This window comes from Echinops telfairi, unplaced genomic scaffold, assembly GCF_000313985.2.
Source record: "Echinops telfairi isolate 266 unplaced genomic scaffold, ASM31398v2 ScPeMD7_3;HRSCAF=10, whole genome shotgun sequence".
NCBI lineage: Eukaryota > Metazoa > Chordata > Mammalia > Afrosoricida > Tenrecidae > Echinops > Echinops telfairi.
This window is the reverse complement of record NW_022103899.1, coordinates 4,515,220-4,532,982: the sequence shown is the minus strand read 5'-3', so window position 1 is coordinate 4,532,982 and position 17,763 is coordinate 4,515,220. Positions and strand designations below refer to the sequence as shown.

The 17,763-nt window shown below is 44.2% G+C and overlaps 1 protein-coding gene across 1 annotated transcript in view; it reads left to right on the top strand.

The window, feature by feature from the left end:
* TTN (titin) overlaps positions 1-17,763 on the top strand; it is a 315,644-nt gene that overhangs the window by 93,190 nt on the left and 204,691 nt on the right. The window contains exons 77-102 of the mRNA XM_045294579.1: positions 228-506; positions 627-908; positions 1,069-1,347; positions 1,438-1,725; positions 1,929-2,207; positions 2,299-2,577; positions 2,680-2,958; positions 3,093-3,380; positions 3,514-3,801; positions 5,153-5,434; positions 5,716-5,994; positions 6,382-6,663; positions 6,777-7,055; positions 7,500-7,787; positions 7,896-8,174; positions 8,287-8,565; positions 8,657-8,935; positions 9,525-9,812; positions 9,967-10,254; positions 11,051-11,341; positions 14,202-14,489; positions 15,840-15,932; positions 16,062-16,347; positions 16,918-17,101; positions 17,277-17,366; positions 17,479-17,746. Coding sequence (XP_045150514.1) covers positions 228-506; positions 627-908; positions 1,069-1,347; positions 1,438-1,725; positions 1,929-2,207; positions 2,299-2,577; positions 2,680-2,958; positions 3,093-3,380; positions 3,514-3,801; positions 5,153-5,434; positions 5,716-5,994; positions 6,382-6,663; positions 6,777-7,055; positions 7,500-7,787; positions 7,896-8,174; positions 8,287-8,565; positions 8,657-8,935; positions 9,525-9,812; positions 9,967-10,254; positions 11,051-11,341; positions 14,202-14,489; positions 15,840-15,932; positions 16,062-16,347; positions 16,918-17,101; positions 17,277-17,366; positions 17,479-17,746 — 6,864 coding nt within the window. The remainder of the gene's footprint in view (positions 1-227; positions 507-626; positions 909-1,068; positions 1,348-1,437; positions 1,726-1,928; positions 2,208-2,298; positions 2,578-2,679; positions 2,959-3,092; positions 3,381-3,513; positions 3,802-5,152; positions 5,435-5,715; positions 5,995-6,381; positions 6,664-6,776; positions 7,056-7,499; positions 7,788-7,895; positions 8,175-8,286; positions 8,566-8,656; positions 8,936-9,524; positions 9,813-9,966; positions 10,255-11,050; positions 11,342-14,201; positions 14,490-15,839; positions 15,933-16,061; positions 16,348-16,917; positions 17,102-17,276; positions 17,367-17,478; positions 17,747-17,763) is intronic.

The window sequence follows — 17,763 nt, the reverse complement described above, 5'->3', positions numbered from 1 at the left end:
TCCCTCATTCGGATTTGGATTTTGTTATTTACAGTCCCTGAACCACACAGGCTGGTGTGCCTTTTCCTTGTGGTACTCTTAGAATTCTTACAGTCCTTTTCTATGAATTGTCATTTATTCTGTTGGCATATTATCATAGGATTGCACCAGTCATTCTTAATGGTTCTTTTTCCTTTTAAGTATGCAAGTGTTCTTATCTTTTTTCTATTTTTTTCTCTCTCTGGTAGCTCCTCCTCTTTTCAGTCAGAAGCCTTCTCCAATAGGAGCCCTGAAAGGGTCCGATGTTATTTTGCAATGTGAAATTTCCGGAACTCCCCCGTTTGAAGTGGTGTGGGTTAAAGACCGGAAACAAGTTCGAAGCAGCAAGAAATTTAAAATTACTTCGAAAAACTTTGCGACTAGTCTTCACATCCTTAGCCTTGATGCCGCTGATATAGGAGAATATCACTGCAAAGCTACTAACGAGGTGGGAAGTGACACGTGTGTTTGCACTGTCAAATTCAAAGGTGTGTATGCGTGGGCACAAACAATATGCCTCTCCTTTATATCTTTTCTTAGTTAACTCGTAATGCATGTGACGACGCGCCTTACCTTTTTTTCCTCCATCCACTAATTTCTTCCATTAGAACCTCCACGATTTGTGAAAAAACTAAGTGACACCTCAACGCTCGTGGGAGAGGCCGTGGAATTGCGGGCTGTCGTGGAAGGCTTCCAGCCCATCACTGTGGTCTGGCTGAAGGATAAGGGCGATGTCATCCGAGACAGTGAAAACACCAGAATTTCATTTGTGGATAATGTTGCCACCCTCCAGCTGGGAAGCCCAGAAGCATCTCAGTCTGGAAAATACGTGTGCCAGATCAACAATGACGCTGGAATGAGAGAATGTTCGGCAGCCTTGACCGTACTAGGTTAGTAGCCAAGCCCACCGCTGAAAAAAAAGAAGCTTGCCTGATCCACGATCACGTTCTGCAAATATTACTCTTATCCAAGAAAATATCACTGGCATGCTTAATGTTTTCAGGGGGGAGGAGTGACTTCATTTTCAATGCCATGTGCTTCTTGTTCTAGAACCAGCCAGAATCATAGAGAAACCAGAACCCATGACTGTCACAACTGGGAATCCTTTTGCCTTAGAATGTGTAGTGGTTGGAACACCGGAACTGTCAGCCAAGTGGTTCAAAGATGGGAGAGAATTAGCAGCAGACAGCAAACATCACATCACATTCATCAACAAAGTGGCCTCACTCAGGATCCCCTCTGCAGAAATGCGTGACAAGGGGTTATATAGCTTTGAAGTGAAAAACAGCGTGGGGAAAAGTACCTGCACTGTTTCGGTCCATGTTTCTGGTGAGTAGTATAAGACTTGCTCTAAAGATAGTTTTCTCGGACAATAAGATCAGCGGGTCTTTAAACAAAAACCTACCCTTCTTCACATAGATCGAGTTGTGCCTCCTTCTTTCATCCGCAAGCTGAAAGACCTGAGCGCTGTCCTGGGAGCCTCGGCTGCTTTGGAGTGTCGAGTGTCTGGCTCGGCCCCAATTTCAGTGGGCTGGTTTCTGGATGGAAATGAAATCGTTAGCGGGCCCAAGTGTCAGTCCAGCTTTTTGGAAAATGTCTGTACCTTGAACCTGAGCTTGTTAGAGCCCTCTGACACAGGGACGTACACCTGTGTGGCTGCCAACGTAGCGGGTTCTGAAGAATGCTCGGCTGTTCTGACAGTCCAAGGTCAGTGAGAAGGATCGGGCCACTGTTCCCTAACACCTCTTCTGTGTGGCTTCAGGCCTGCCTAGCATGAAACATATTTCCTCTTCGTTTAGTGCCTTGTTGTTGTTGTTGTTGTTGTTGTTGTTTTCAAGTAGCAGAAGCACTTCTTACTTGGATTTCTTTTCTCTCTTCATCTTGTGCCTGCCCCTCCCTGGGATATGTAGAACCACCCTCTTTTGTACAAACCCCGGATTCTGTGGAAGTTTTACCTGGAACGAGCCTCACGTTCTCCTGCGTCATTAGGGGCACTCCTCCTTTCAAAGTCAAATGGTTTAAAGGGACCCGGGAACTGGTCTCCGGGGAGACGTGCACCATCTCCCTCGAAGACTTTGTCACAGAACTGGAGTTGCTGGAGGTGGAGCCACCGCAGAGTGGAGACTATTCCTGCCTCGTTACTAACGATGCTGGCAGTGCTTCCTGTACCACGCACCTGTTTGTGAAAGGTTGGTTCCCCAACCCAAGGGTCATGTTCTTATGTTTTTCTCAGTCTTCTCTGTGAGATGGGCCTTTGACCCTCGTGTGTTCTCCTTATAGAACCAGCCACCTTTGTGAAGAGACTGGTTGATTTCAGCGTCGAGTCAGGCAGCCCTATAGTTCTCGAGGCCACGTATTCGGGCACGCCGCCCATCTCCGTAAGCTGGATGAAGAATGAGTTTCCCCTGTCACAGTCTCAGAACTGCAGCATGACCATGACCGAGAAGTCCACAATTCTGGAGATCCTTGAGAGCACAGTGGAGGACTATGCACAGTACAGTTGCCTGATAGAAAATGAGGCTGGTCAAGACAGTTGTGAAGCGCTGGTGTCGGTCTTAGGTGTGTGGTGGGGAACCTCTTTCCCTTACTCTCTTTCGCTCCTTCTTGAAGCATCTTCTTGTCATTGGCGTGACTGACCGATTGCCTTCCCTTTTGCTATAGAACCACCGTATTTCATTGAACCCCTGGAACACATGGAAGCGGCCGTCGGAGAGTCGGCGACTTTACGGTGTAAGGTGGATGGAACCCCAGAAATTAGAATTTCTTGGTATAAAGAACACACGAAGCTACGATCAGCCCCTGCATATAAAATGCAATTCAAAAACAACGTGGCCTCCTTAGTCATCAACAAAGTCGATCACAGCGATGTGGGAGAGTATTCGTGCAAGGCAGAGAACAGCGTGGGGGCCGTCGCGTCTTCCGCGGTGCTTGTTATCAAAGGTGACGGTGCTTTTGTGGAATTCCTCTTTCTGGGTGTTGACAGTTTCACTTCATTTCTTATAAGAAATCCAAGTTTGACTAGATCAAAACATGTCTTCTCCTGTAAATAAGGGCTATCTCTCACTTCTTTACAGAGCGCAAGCTTCCACCTTCCTTTGCAAGAAAACTGAAAGATGTTCAGGAGACACTTGGCTTCCCGGTTGCCTTTGAATGTCGCATCAACGGCTCCGAACCTCTTCAAGTGTCTTGGTACAAGGACGGGGTCCTTTTGAAAGATGATGCTAATTTGCAAACCTCTTTTGTTCATAATGTAGCAACTCTTCAGATTTTGCAAACTGACCAGAGCCATGTTGGTCAGTACAATTGTTCAGCTTCTAATCCTCTCGGGACGGCTTCGTCCAGTGCCAAGCTCATTCTCTCAGGTGAGTAGGTCGGCGTCCCCTCTGTAGTGTACGCCAGCGTCAGCGCTCTGCGCCACCAAAGGACTGGGGCCACTGCGTGTCTGCCTGCGAGCTTGGAAACTCAAGTCCCCGTGTTGGTCTTCCTTCTTTGCAGAGCATGAAGTGCCTCCTTTCTTTGATCTAAAGCCCGTCTCAGTAGATCTTGCTCTTGGAGAAAGTGGGTCTTTTAAATGCCACGTGACAGGGACGGCTCCAATCAAAGTCACCTGGGCCAAAGATAACCGAGAGATTCGCCCGGGAGGCAACTACAAGATGACGCTGGTCGAAAACATGGCCACTCTGACCGTGCTCAGAGTGGGCAAAGGCGATGCTGGGCAGTACACGTGCTACGCAAGTAATGTCGCCGGAAAGGACTCTTGTTTTGCTCGCCTGGGTGTCCAAGGTACATCTTCGAGTACAATAGCGTGTTTCCGCTTTTCTCGTTTCCAGATTTTAAAGTAGAAGAGGGTGGATGTGCTTGAAAGTTACATTTAAAAGAAGGACCATGTGCTAAACAGATCGAGGGTCTTTCCAAACAGGGTTAATTCTAAAAACGTTTTAAATTTAAAAGAAGGAAGACAAATACTATGAGGGGGTGTTTTCAGTGGCTAAAAATACAAAGGAGAGAGTAAATATATAAGCTTTTTGTGTAATTCTAAGAAAATTCAAGTGTGAAAGGAGTCATATTAGGACAAACAAATGACTCTTTTTGAAAAGGGGGTACTAAATGAGTGGGTTCTGTCCCTCTAAGGACTAGCAGACGGACCCGTGGTGGTGCTGTCAGGTACCACTGGGTAGCTAACCACAGCTCAATGGTTCAAGTGCAACAACTGCTCCATGAGATAAAGATGAGCTCACCGATTCCCTTAAAGATAGTTTTTTTAATTAAAAGCTCATTTTTGGGGGGCTCGTACAGCTCTCTTCTAACAAGTCACACACCAATCGTATCAAGCATATGTGTACCTATGTTGCCATCATTATTTTCTAAACATTTACTTTCTGTTGGAGCCCTGGGTATCAGCTCCTCTTTTCCCTTGAAGATAAGTAGGCGCGGAGGCTCTGTGGAGGGCAGTTGTGAATTGGAATTGACTCAACGGCAAGGGGTGGTAAGGGTTAACAGGCTCAAGCTATCAAGCCCTCCAAGAAAAATGCAGATCAGTATGGGGTCATCTTCTTGTACGCTACTAGCCTTACTCAAGTAATAATGGAAGGTAGGAGCCTGGAGAAGAGTATATCAATACTTTCTCTGAAGCTCACATTATGGGAAACAGCCTCATCTTTCTAGCATGTTTGTGGCTGCTGTTATAAGAAAGTGAATCTAAGTTCAAGGAACGAGCTGGTCGAATCTTCTCACCCACTTCAGAGGGAAATTATGAAGGTTGAAGAAATGCATATTCAAGGGCTGTATGCGAAAACATCGTCCTCTGGCCCAATTTTGCTATTTCAGCTCTTCCTATAGCTTCCCTTTGCAACCATAGAAATTGTGTCCTAGTAGCTGACAGATAGGACAATACTCAAATGCTGTCATTTTCCGTGGACGCCCAGAAGGCTACACTATGTCTTGGCACCAGAGGTAGATGTGTGGATGGATGGTGGGTTTACTCTCTGGGTTTCTATTCATCTTTAAAATGGAATCAAATGAATTTATTTCCCTTGTCACACTCTCTTAGCCAGACATTCCTTTTTTCACCTTTCCTTAAGTTATAGGTATTTTTTCTGCTCTTTAACCTGTGTTTTTTCTCTCGGTTCCATAGAGCCACCCAGATTCATTAAGAAGCTAGAACCTTCCAGAATTGTGAAGCAGGCTGAATACACCAGATATGAATGCAAAATAGGCGGGTCTCCAGAAATTAAAGTCTTATGGTACAAGGATGAGACGGAGCTTCGGGAGAGCAGTGAAGTGAGAATGTCCTTTGTTGACTCGGTGGCGGTGTTAGAAATGCACCATCTCCGCGTCGAAGACAGCGGAGACTATACCTGTGAGGCCCGCAACGCAGCGGGCAGTGCAAGCAGCAGCACCTCCCTAAAGGTTAAAGGTCAGTCACATCTTCCTCTCCCCCTGTGCTTTTCACGTTAGCCTCCGCTCTCATTTCCCCTTGGGCTCTCCATTGGTCTTTTTAAATTGTTAAAGGATACAATTTGTCCAACATTGAAAGTAATGCTACCCCCGCCCCCATGGCAGAATGGAAATTGATTCTTACTTATAATAAATGTTTTTTGTTCTTTCCATGATGGATGGAAAATAGACTGTTACTTGTATACTTACAGAATACATCCAAGTGCTCCTTTTTTTCACTAAGTTTCCTTGCAATTGTAGAACCACCCGTTTTCCGCAAAAAGCCTCATCCAGTTGAGACGCTGAAAGGAGCTGATGTCCACCTTGAATGTGAGCTTCAGGGGACTCCTCCATTTCAAGTTTCTTGGTATAAAGACAAGCGAGAGCTTAGAAGTGGCAAGAAGTACAAGATCATGTCTGAGAATTTCCTGACGAGCATTCACATCTTGAATGTTGATGCTGCAGACATTGGGGAATATCAGTGTAAAGCCACAAACGACGTGGGGAGTGACACTTGCCTGGGTGCCATCACCCTCAAAGGTTAGATGGACTCTGTGCTCATTCTTCCTCCTCACCGTGTAGCAGTTGATTGCCCCGTTGGCTGGGGCTCCATCCCCTGTAACAACCCGTCTCTTCTCTTTTGCTTCCTTCCTTTCTATCTTTCTTTACTTTTGGATTTAGTGCGTTTCCTATTTTACCTCATAGCCCACCAACTGCCCTCTTAGGCAGTTGTGCCCCTAGATTTTGATTGGCTGATGACAGCTGGAGTTAACATCCTGCTTCATATGAGCCCTACTGTGCCCCTACACCATGCAAGGACAGTGCCTTCATGATGTACCGTCACTAGTTAATTCTTAGCATTTGTGATTTGAGGGAACTACTAAGAATGCCACATTTTAAACTCCGGTTGTGCCTGTTTTTCATCAGCACCCCCCAGGTTTGTGAAGACACTCAGTGACATTTCTACCATCATTGGAAATGAAGTTCAGCTGCAGGCTACTCTCGAAGGCCCAGAGCCAATTTCAGTGACATGGTTCAAAGATAAGGGGGAGATCGTTAGAGAAGGTGACAACATCTGGATTTCTTATTCCGAGAACACTGCAACCGTACAGTTCTCAAGAGCAGAGCCGGCCAATGCAGGGAGATACACTTGTCAGATCAAAAATGATGCCGGGTCGCAAGAGTGCTCCGCCATGCTCTCTGTCCTCGGTGAGTACAAAAGCCACGTTACCGTGGACGAGATGCGCGTACTTCATCGAGCCTGTGTTCCTCGATGTTTCCATGTGATTTAAAAACGTGATGTCATTCTCACCTCCTGGCAGAGCCTGCAGCTATTGTGGAAAAGCCAGAATCCATCAAAGTGACCACGGGAGATACCTGCACCTTGGAGTGTACGGTCACTGGGACACCGGAGCTCAGCGCTAAGTGGCTTAAGGATGGGAAGGAACTGACGAGTGACAGCAAATACAAAATAAGCTTCTTCAACAAAGTGTCAGGCCTGAAGATTATCAACGTGACCCCGAATGACAGTGGGGTGTACAGTTTTGAGGTGCAGAACCCTGTTGGCAAAGACAGCTGCACGGCCTCTGTTCAAGTTTCAGGTGGGTTTGCTTGGGCTTTTCCTTCATCGTCAGCCCAACATACTTCCTGCTTGGCACATATGTGTAAGGGAAACTCCATCTCCTAGAGCCTCACCTGAGAAAGGCAAGTTTAAAGGGTTTGTTTGCCTTATCTTTTGGAAGACTCCCCACAAGTCAGGGTGGTAAGAATACAACTTACCATAAGTCCTGGATAAGGTGGTCATTTGGGGTTTTCTAACATCGCTTATGCTGTAGGAATTCACCATGTATTGGGTCCCAGCAAAAGAAAGCCAAATCCCTAACTAAACAACTAGCACATCCTGCCTAAGCTCTAGCTTCAACTGTGTGAGCCCACAGAGGATTCTTGCAAAGGAGCCAAACAATTCCCTCAACAAGATCTTCGTTCTCTTTACGAGCCATTTAGTAACGGTGTAACCCCATGTGTTTGCTTTTTGTCACCTCCAGACCGCATTGTGCCTCCTTCGTTCACAAGAAAACTGAAAGAGACAAATGGTCTTTCTGGGTCCTCGGTGGTCATGGAGTGCAAAGTCTATGGGTCACCTCCCATCTCCGTGTCCTGGTTCCACGAAGGGAATGAGATCAGCAGTGGACGGAAATACCAGACCACCTTGACAGACAACACTTGTGCTTTAACAGTGAACATGCTGGAAGAATTAGATGCTGGCGACTACACGTGTGTCGCTTCCAACGTGGCTGGTTCTGACGAATGCAGTGCACCGTTGACTGTGAGAGGTCAGCTACGCGCCTAGATAAGAAAAGTGCATTCCGTAGTCGAGGAAGCCTTTGATTTTCCCAGTGCACCAATACTAAGCTCAGTCTCGTCTGTGCTTTTGTGTTTAGAACCACCGTCTTTCGTTCAGAAACCAGAGTCCATGGATGTTTTAACTGGGGCAAATGTCACTTTCACCAGCATCGTAAAAGGCACGCCTCCATTCAGTGTCAGCTGGTTCAAGGGCAGCAGTGAACTAGTACCTGGAGACAGGTGCAACGTGTCTTTGGAGGAGTCGGTTGCTGAGCTGGAGTTGTTTGGTGTGGACACGTCACACAGTGGAGAGTACACCTGCATAGTCAGCAACGAAGCTGGCAAGGTGTCTTGTACCACACATCTCTACGTAAAAGGTATGTCTGGATTGCTTCCAAGTGTTGATGATGTGTACACATATGCTAATCCATGTGTCTGTAACTGGGCGTTTGTATTGCTGAGTTCATGCTTCCTGTGTGTTTTGTACAGCCCCAGCCAAGTTTGTCAAGAGGCTCAATGATTACAGCATCGAGAAAGGAAAGTCCTTGATCCTAGAAGGCACGTACACTGGAACTCCGCCGATTTCAGTCACGTGGAAGAAAAACGGCATAAAAGTAAGCCCTTCTCAGAGATGCAATATCACCACGACGGAAAAATCTGCCATCCTAGAGATTCCAAGTAGCATGATAGAGGATGCGGGACAATATAACTGCTACATTGAAAACGCTTCTGGAAAAGACTCCTGTTCAGCACAAATACTCATCCTAGGTTTGTCATGCATGCACAGTCATAGCTTTTGATACAAGTAGTCCTACTGGGACACCCCTTTGATTAACGATGACCTCTTTTGGTGCTACAGAACCACCATATTTTGTCAAGCAGTTGGAGCCTCTTAAGGTGACCGTTGGAGATTCTGCCTCCCTCCAGTGCCAACTTGCTGGGACCCCTGAAATTGCAGTCTCCTGGTACAAAGGAGACACAAAACTGAGACCCACTGCTACCTACAAGATGCACTTTAGGAACAATGTGGCCACCCTGGTTTTCAACCAAGTTGATACCAATGACAGTGGAGAATATATCTGCAGAGCTGAAAACAGCGTGGGAGAAGTTTCTTCATCCACTTTCCTTACTGTTCAAGGTGATTACTGATTTGTTAAGTGAATGCATTTGTGTTGCTTGCGAACTAGATATAAAGCATCAGTAAGGCCCTTCTTCGGGGGGAAATCTGTCCAAACGCTCAATAGTCTTCTTCAATTATGACATCTGTTCTTAGCTTCTTATCCTTTGTGACAGTCAGTACCGTGAGAGAAGTAAGACGGCTGATACTTCTGTTGGAAAGATTCTTAATCATTGGTCTCTGTCATGAAGGCTTTAAGAAAAATAAGTGACCTACGATTCTTTTAAATTCCACTCCACGAGTATCTCCCCAAGTTGTTTTTAAATTGCTCTTTTAAATCTGCCTTTAAAAGCAAGAGAATGACTGCATGCAAGGAGATAAACCTCCATTTCTCTAATGGCCTACAGTTTTGTACTTTCGCTCCAGTATGGTGGCCTCACTTTTGCTCTCAGAGTCTATATGATTTGCTTTGTCTCCAAGTGAATCCAAGAGATGTTAATAGATGAGGATATTTAGATAGAAGTGCTAATACCTGTAGGACAACCAAGGTGAGAATAGTTAGTACATGTTAAATGTTCCAGATTTCTTATTATTGTTCTTGTCCCTTCAGAGAAAAAGCTTCCACCATCCTTTTCTCGGCAATTGAGAGATGTTCAGGAAACAGTTGGGTTACCGGTTGTCTTTGAATGTGCCGTAAGCGGATCCCAGCCGATCTCAGTGTCTTGGTTCAAAGATGGCAAGCCCTTGAAAGATGGCCCCAGTGTACAGACATCATTTTTAGATAACGTGGCCACTCTCAATATTTTTCAAACAGATCGGAGCCTTGCAGGCCAGTATTCTTGCACAGCTACCAATCCTATAGGCTCTGCTTCTTCTAGTGCCAAACTCATTCTCACAGGTTTGTGGATTCTTAAATCTCCTTCCTACTTCTGTCGTTCATTAAAAGTGTCATACTCAAGTAACAAACTGAGTTAGAAAATACCACAATTTCCATCAGGTGGGTGGCTCCAGAGTATCAAGGCTGACAATGTGTGTGTCTGTTCTACTCTTAGAGGGGAAGAACCCACCTTTCTTTGACATCCCCCTGGCCCCTGCGGATGCCGTGGTGGGGGAAAGTGCTGACTTTGAGTGCCACGTCACTGGAACACAGCCGATCAAAGTCAGCTGGGCCAAAGATAACAGAGAGATACGAAGTGGTGGAAACTACCAAATTAGTTACCTGGAAAACACCGCCCACTTGACAATCCTCAAGGTTGACAAAGGAGACTCTGGACAATATACCTGTCACGCTGTGAACGAAGTAGGAAAGGACGCCTGCACAGCTCCGCTGCATATAAAAGGTATCGTTGATTTTGCGTGTCATACAACAAAATGTAATCGTCTTATGTTGTATCCTAGATATGCAATTTCTATCATGGCAAGTGAACTCTTAAGGCAAATTTTTTAAAAATGTCAAACATATTTCAGTATTTACAATGAAGCAAGTTAATAATTTTCCTAGTTTCCTCCTGTGATTTTTGGAAATGTTATATGGGCATTCCCATGTGTGGTTCCAGAGCCCTGCAGAGAAAGCAATGCAATCAAATGAATGTCACAGGGAAGCAAATGACACGCAGGTTTTGGGTTCCCAGTGCAAGGGAGGCAGTGCTTACTGTTGTCTGTCAGTGTGCAATAGGAGTCCAAACAAAGTTGAAATGCCGTGAGAATAATCAGATGTGTTGCTCAGACGTGCTGTTGGAAAAGTAGCGCCCGTTGATCAGTGCAGAGCTGGCACACTCCTTCCATTGTTTTTTTAAAAAAAGCACTATTTGTAGCATACAATAAAGTGAAGTTCTGTAAAAGGAAGCATGCCTGTATGTGTATCACACCGAACTCTAAAGCCGGGACCCCCCTCTGCAAACTTCTGCTTCTATAACCAGTCTTAAATTATTCCTATGATTCACTCAAAAGCCAGAGAATGGTTTCAAAGTTTGTGGAAGGGCCTAGAATCTTCTGGAACAGACACTAACCAACTGTGTTGGATTGATTAGCATTGGCTTTTAACAACAATCATAAAAAGACTTTTTTTTTGCTCAAAAAGCTTCATATTAACATTTTTCTAGATTCCGCTTCATCTATCTTTGTAATTTCTTACAGAGCGGCTAATCCCACCAAGTTTCACTAAAAAACTCTCCGAAACAGTAGAAGAAACAGAAGGGAATTCTTTCAAGCTTGAGGGCCGTGTAGCCGGTTCACAACCTATAACTGTTGCTTGGTACAAAAATAATATGGAGCTACATCCGACTTCCAACTGTGAAATAACTTTCAAGAACAATGCATTGCTGCTCCAAGTAAAGAGAGCTGGCATGGCCGATGCTGGTTTGTACACCTGCAAAGCGTCCAATGATGCAGGCTCTGCTCTGTGCACATCTTCAATTGTCATCAAAGGTTAGTTAGCGTCACAGACACCAGCCTGCTCTGTGTCGCTTCAATGCCTACTAACGAGGCATGTCCATTTCTTGTTACATTTGGACTAAGGAAGTTACTAAAGTTGTTATATATTCTTTAAGTACCTAACATTGGAGTCTCTATCTATAGTCATTTTATGACAGCCCAGCAAAGTAGTTATCACTTAATAAAATGGACTAATCTTACCTTCCAAGTTGTATCGTAAAATTCTCTTAGGTAGTTAGAAATCTAAGCCTACTTTAAACTGCATGCATATATTTTGCTTAAAATGCACATTTGTTTGGAAACTGTTTTAAATTGGTCATTGTTGAGTATTGTGTGAACTTTACTTATTAGTTATATAATATGCTTTGGTCACTATTTACCTCAAGAATAAGTATGAAATGTGAATCTCAAGCCAAAAACAGAGACTAAAGTTTGCTCAGAAGAAATAAGATGTTGCACATAATTATACAAGATGTATTAACATAGTTAGGCAAATGGAGGCCAAGAAGTCAAGGGTGCTGTTTAAGGAGACCTCGACTTGATTCTCTAAGCACAATGGCTTCAGCCAGATAATTATGCAGATGCATCAAAATCACTTGATAGAGCAACCTGCTGGAGCAGTTTGGAATTAAATGATCTACTCTGATGATCCACTTGGCCACCTCAGACTGCAACGATATGACCAAGAGATTAGTACCACTGAGGGTTTTGTTGTTGTTGTTGTTGTTGTTGTTGTTGTTGTTTTAAACTTAAATTACGATCTTTATCACTCATTTAATTTAGATGAGCTTCATTTAAAAAAAAACACCGCTGAAGTTTTTTTTAACTTAAACTAAAATCTTTATCACTCATTTAATTTAATTTAGATGACCTTCATTTTTAAAAAGCATTTGAACAATATAGATGAACAACATGTGCTCAGCAACGACTTCAAGTTGTGCTTTTCAGTCATGGTGGTTTTGCTATTGAATAGATATCTATTCAATATCAAAATGTTTGGTTGTTATTCAACTATTTCAGGAGGTAGCATATGATCAGGAACCAATCATGTTTAAGGAAGAAGTCTAAGCTATACTGAAGGCATTGGTAGGAAAAAAATACTCCATGAATTGATGGAATACAAATTGAGATGTTTCAGTAGATGGATGCAATACTGGAAGTGTTCACGCATCGATGCCAAGAATTTGGAATAACAGCTACCCGACCACCTGACTGGAAGAGACCCATATTTGTGTCCCTTCCAAACAAGGTGGTCCAACCAAAGTAGAAATTTTCCAACAATATCACCAGTGCCACACAAGGCAAAATTTTGCTGAAGATTATTGAAAATGTTTACCGCAGTACATCAGCAGGGACAGAGAGCTATCAAAAAGTCAAGCCAGAACCAGAGAAGGACATGCATCAAGGGGGATCACTGCTGATATCACGTAGATCTTGGCTGCAGGCAGGGGATATCAGGAAGAAATTTAGCTGTGTTTTATGAACTATGCAAAGGCATCCAGCTGTGTGGACCATAGCAAATGATGGGTAACATTGCATAGAATGAGAATTCCTGGTGACATAAATGTGTAACCTGTGCATAGACCAAGAGTCAGTTGTTCAGACACAAAGCAGCGAAACCGCAGGGTTTAAAATCAGGAGTTGTGTATCCTTTCATTGTGCTCAGTCAATCTATATGCTGAGTAAGTGACCGAAGAAGCTGGGCGATCAGAAGAAGAGAACAGCATGAGGATTGGAGAAAGGCTAATTCACAGCTTGCTACGTATCAGAGGTACCGCCTTGCTTATGAAAGAGAAGAACTGAAGCAATTCCTGATAAAGATAAGATTAACAGCTTTTAGAATGCATCACACCTCAACATAAAATAAAAATCCTCACAGTTGCATGAATACGCCACACCATGATAAACGAAGAAAAGACTTTACGGCGTTCACTTTACTGGGACCCACCATCAGTGCCCATGGAAGTAGCCATCAAGAAACCAAAAACATATTACACTAGGCAAATCTGCTGCAATAGAGCTCTTTGAAGTGTTAAAAAGCAAAAATGATACACTGAGGACTAAGTTGTGACTGACCCAAGCCCTGGAGTTTTTAATCACCTCCTATGTCCATGAACGCTGAACAGTGAATAAGGAAATTTGCTGCACTTGAATTAGGGTCTTGGTGAAGAGTATTGAAAGAACCATGGGCTGCCCAAAGAGCGAAACAACCCCGTCTTGGAAGCAGGGCTGACGTGCTCCTTAGAAGCTAGCATGGCGAGACTTCATCTCACATAGTTGGACATTCTGTCCGGACAGACCAATTGCTGGAAAAGGGCATCATGCTGGGTAACGTGGAGGTTAGCAGAACAGAAGAAAGCTCCTTCGCAGGACAGACTGACACAATGACTGCAATCGTGGACTGGAGCATCAGCATGATTCTAAGGATAGCGCAGGAAAGGGCAGCATTTTGTTCTCTTATCAGAGAACTCGGGGTGGCTAGGAGTCGGGAATGATTGACAACACCGGACAACATCGTGCAGGTTGGCGAGTGTCAGCCATGCTCCGTGTGGCACAGCAGTTTATGGTCACTGCCAGTGCCATGCTGGCAGTGCTCAACCGGGACACAGACGCCTGGTGATCTGTGAACACAATGGCATCAGTTTAGAACTTGTTTTTAAGTATATATATAAATTATTACTTGATATATATTCATATTCTAACAAATGTAACTATTGTCTTCAGAGCATAATAACCCAGGGACCTCATTGTACTCCACTACAGCCACAAATGTTACTGGTTCTAGGAAAAACTGTTAGATGTGTGCTCTAATTTTATAGTTTTTGCTTTATTAACAATATCTTTTCAATCCCAGAACCTAAGAAGCCTCCAGTGTTTGATCAGCACCTCACTCCAGTAACAGCAAGTGAAGGAGAATTCGTGCAGCTCGGCTGCCACGTCCAGGGTTCTGAGCCCATTAGGATCCAGTGGTTGAAGGCTGGCAGGGAAATAAAGCCTTCAGACAGATGCAGCTTCAGCTTTTCCAGCCAAACGGCCGTGCTGGAACTCAAGGACGTGACCAAGGCAGACGCGGGAGAGTACATGTGCAAAGCTTCCAACGTGGCTGGCAGTGACACTTCCAAATCAAAAGTGACCATCAAAGGTACGACACCTGAAGCATTTTTCAGACCTAGCCAACACTGCATGCTTCTGTTCATTATCATGTAAATAAGAATGGGATGCAACTTTCTGAAACATCAGTTAGTGCTCATTTTCAATACGTTGCCTTATTTTCATTATATTAAGATAATTTACTGAGAAGAAAATCAATACAAGTTATTTAAATTTGCCACACATCATTCGTAATTGGATTTAGTGAATCTCTTTTCTTTGATCTTATGATTAGTGAAGTTTCAGAAGTGATGCTGTAATCGATATAAAAAAATTTTTTAATCATTTTATTAGGGGCTCCTACAACTCTTATCACAATCCATACATACATCAATTGTGTAAAGCACATTTGTACATTAATTGCCCTCATCATTCTCAGAACATTTCCTCTCCACTTAAGCCCCCAGCATTAGATCCTCATTTCCCCCCTCCCCACTCCTCCCTCCGTCATGAGCCCTTGATAATTTATAAATTATTTTGTCATATCTTGCCCTGTCCGACGTCTCCCTTCACCCACTTTTCTGTTGTCCATCCCCCATGGAAGAGGTCACATATAGTTCCTTGTAATCGGTTCCCTCTTTCCAACCCATTCTCCCTCTACCCTCCCATTGTTAGCGAGTCAATTCTGACTCATATTGACCCCGTAGGATAGAGCAGAACTGACTGGCCCTGTGAGTTTCTGAGACTGTAAGTCTTGGGTGGGTAGAATAGCTCATCTTTCTCTTTAAGCACAGCTGGTGGTTTTGAACTGTTGACCTTGCAATTAGTAGTCCAGTGGGTAACCCAGGATGCCCTCAGGGCTCTTCAACGTGATATAGGTAGCCTGATACTTCCCTGTAGGAAACTTAAACTACGTCTAGAAATAGAAGATTGGATACTACTAATATGATTATAAGGAGCCCTGGCAGTAATGTGGGTTAGGTCAATACCTAACTGTCAACCTCAAGGTTGATAGTCCCACCCCACCCACCCCTCAGAGAAAGGTGAGGCTGTCTGCCCCTGTAGTAATCATTTGTTGTCTCAGAAGCCCTATACTGAGCCTCTATGAGTCAGAATCAGCTCCATGGCATGGGTTTGGTGGTTTAAGTGGCTCTTTGGGTAGATTCTGCTTTGTTTTACTATGATGATAGCTCAAACTATTACAGCAGCCACTAGTGTCAAGTTCTAGGAAGCGGCTTGTCTTCCATAATCAACCCTGATCGGGAGTCCTAGATTGCACCCTATGAGTGATGCTGGCAAATTACTCCGGCATTTTGTAAATAAGGAAAAGGGGAGCATGATCACAGTTTTGAGGTCACTGTAATCACAGATCGTGTTAACGTGTTTGTTTGTCCCTTGTCAGACAAGCCAGCTGCAGTCCCTGTGGCCAAGAAAGCAGCGGTCGATGGGAAACTCTTCTTTGTGTCAGAGCCCCAGAGTATCCGAGTTGTGGAAAGTGAGTACTCCCCCAAGCACGGGCTTCCAGTTGGAGCATTTCACGGATTTAATTTCAGAAGAACTGGTGTTGAAAAAGAATTGACGTTGTGTGTGTACATGTGTGTAACGCTCGTCTCTTCCTTCGCAGAAACCACCGCGACTTTCATTGCCAAAGTCGGAGGTGACCCCATCCCCAATGTGAAGTGGACAAAGGGGAAATGGAGACAACTCAACCAAGGGGGTCGCATTTTCCTCCACCAGAAAGGGGATGAAGCCAAGCTGGAGATTAGGGACACCACAAAAACGGACTCTGGGCTATACCGATGTGTGGCATCTAACAAGCACGGCGAAATTGAAAGTAATGTTAACCTACAGGTGGATGAGAGGAAGAAACAAGAGAAAATCGAAGGAGATCTTAGAGCAATGCTGAAAAAGTAAGTAATTGTTTTAAGTAACTTTTCATGCAAGCAGGACATCTGTCTAAAAACAAAGACTTCCATTAGAGCGTCCCTCCAAGATTCCCGATTATTGAATCGATCTACATGTAATTTTCCTCATCTGTTCTAGGACATATGATATTTATCTCTTACTAACATTTTCCATGAGTGTTACTATTTAGTATAATTCTTTCACTGGGCCCTCTGGCTGAAAAGTTTTCCAAAATGTTCCTATTTTTCTTTCTTATTTATATATTTTTATTGCATACTTTATTATTATGTCTGTAACTTTATTTTATTTCTTTTCTTTCTTATGGTCAAATTTTTACACTTTGGGACCAGGGTCCAGTCTTCACTCCATCTCAAACTCCATTTTTTTTTTTTTTTTGTATTTTCTTCAGCGGTATGGCAAAGTACATTTTGCTTGAGTAAGGAACACAGAACTGCTTCCTCAGGAGGGGTTAAAAAAAAAGCTTCATGACATTGGTCAATGTTAAATGGTGACGGTGGCAGATAGTCCCGAATAAGTGGCAGACCCGTGATTTATGCTCATCTCTTCCCACTCAGGACTCCAGCCTTAAAGAAAGGTTCTGGGGAAGAAGAAGAAATCGATATCCTTGAGCTTCTCAAAAACGTTGACCCTAAAGAATATGAAAAATACGCCCGCATGTATGGAATCACGGACTTCCGGGGCCTTCTTCAGGCCTTTGAGCTGCTCAAGCAGAGCCAAGAAGAAGTAACCCACAGATTGGTAAGCTCTGCGGACTCACCTTTGAAACCGGTGACACACGCCCTTCGAGCGGCCGACCCCTGCAGTTGTTTGGTGATATTATGCCCCCTCGCTCAGCCTCAAGGCGGGACCTTGAACCTTGTCATGCATCCTCTCACTCAGCATGCACTCACAGGTTTTACTTTCTTCTCCCCAGGAAATTGAGGAGATCGAGAAGTCAGAGAAGGAAGAAAAGGAGTTTGAAGAGCTTGTGTCGTTCATTCAGCAAAGGCTCTCACAGACGGAGGTACGTGAACTGTGCCCAGAGCCGCACGAGCATGTGGTGATCAGAAACGGGAAGGGAATGAGCGGTGAGCCTGGGCTTTTTGAATTACCGTGGTTATTTTTCATTCTTCTAGCCTGTCACTCTGATCAAGGATATCGAAAACCAGACAGTTCTAAAAGATAACGATGCTGTCTTCGAAATCGACATTAAGATCAACTATCCAGAAATCAAACTCTCGTGGTACAAAGGGACGGAGAAACTGGAGCCCAGTGATAAATTTGAAATACGGATTGATGGTGACCGACACACACTCAGAGTGAAAGGCTGCCAGCTTAAAGACCAGGGCAATTACAGACTGGTGTGCGGCCCCCACATCGCTAGTGCTAAACTCACTGTCATCGGTAAGTTTCAAGGAGAT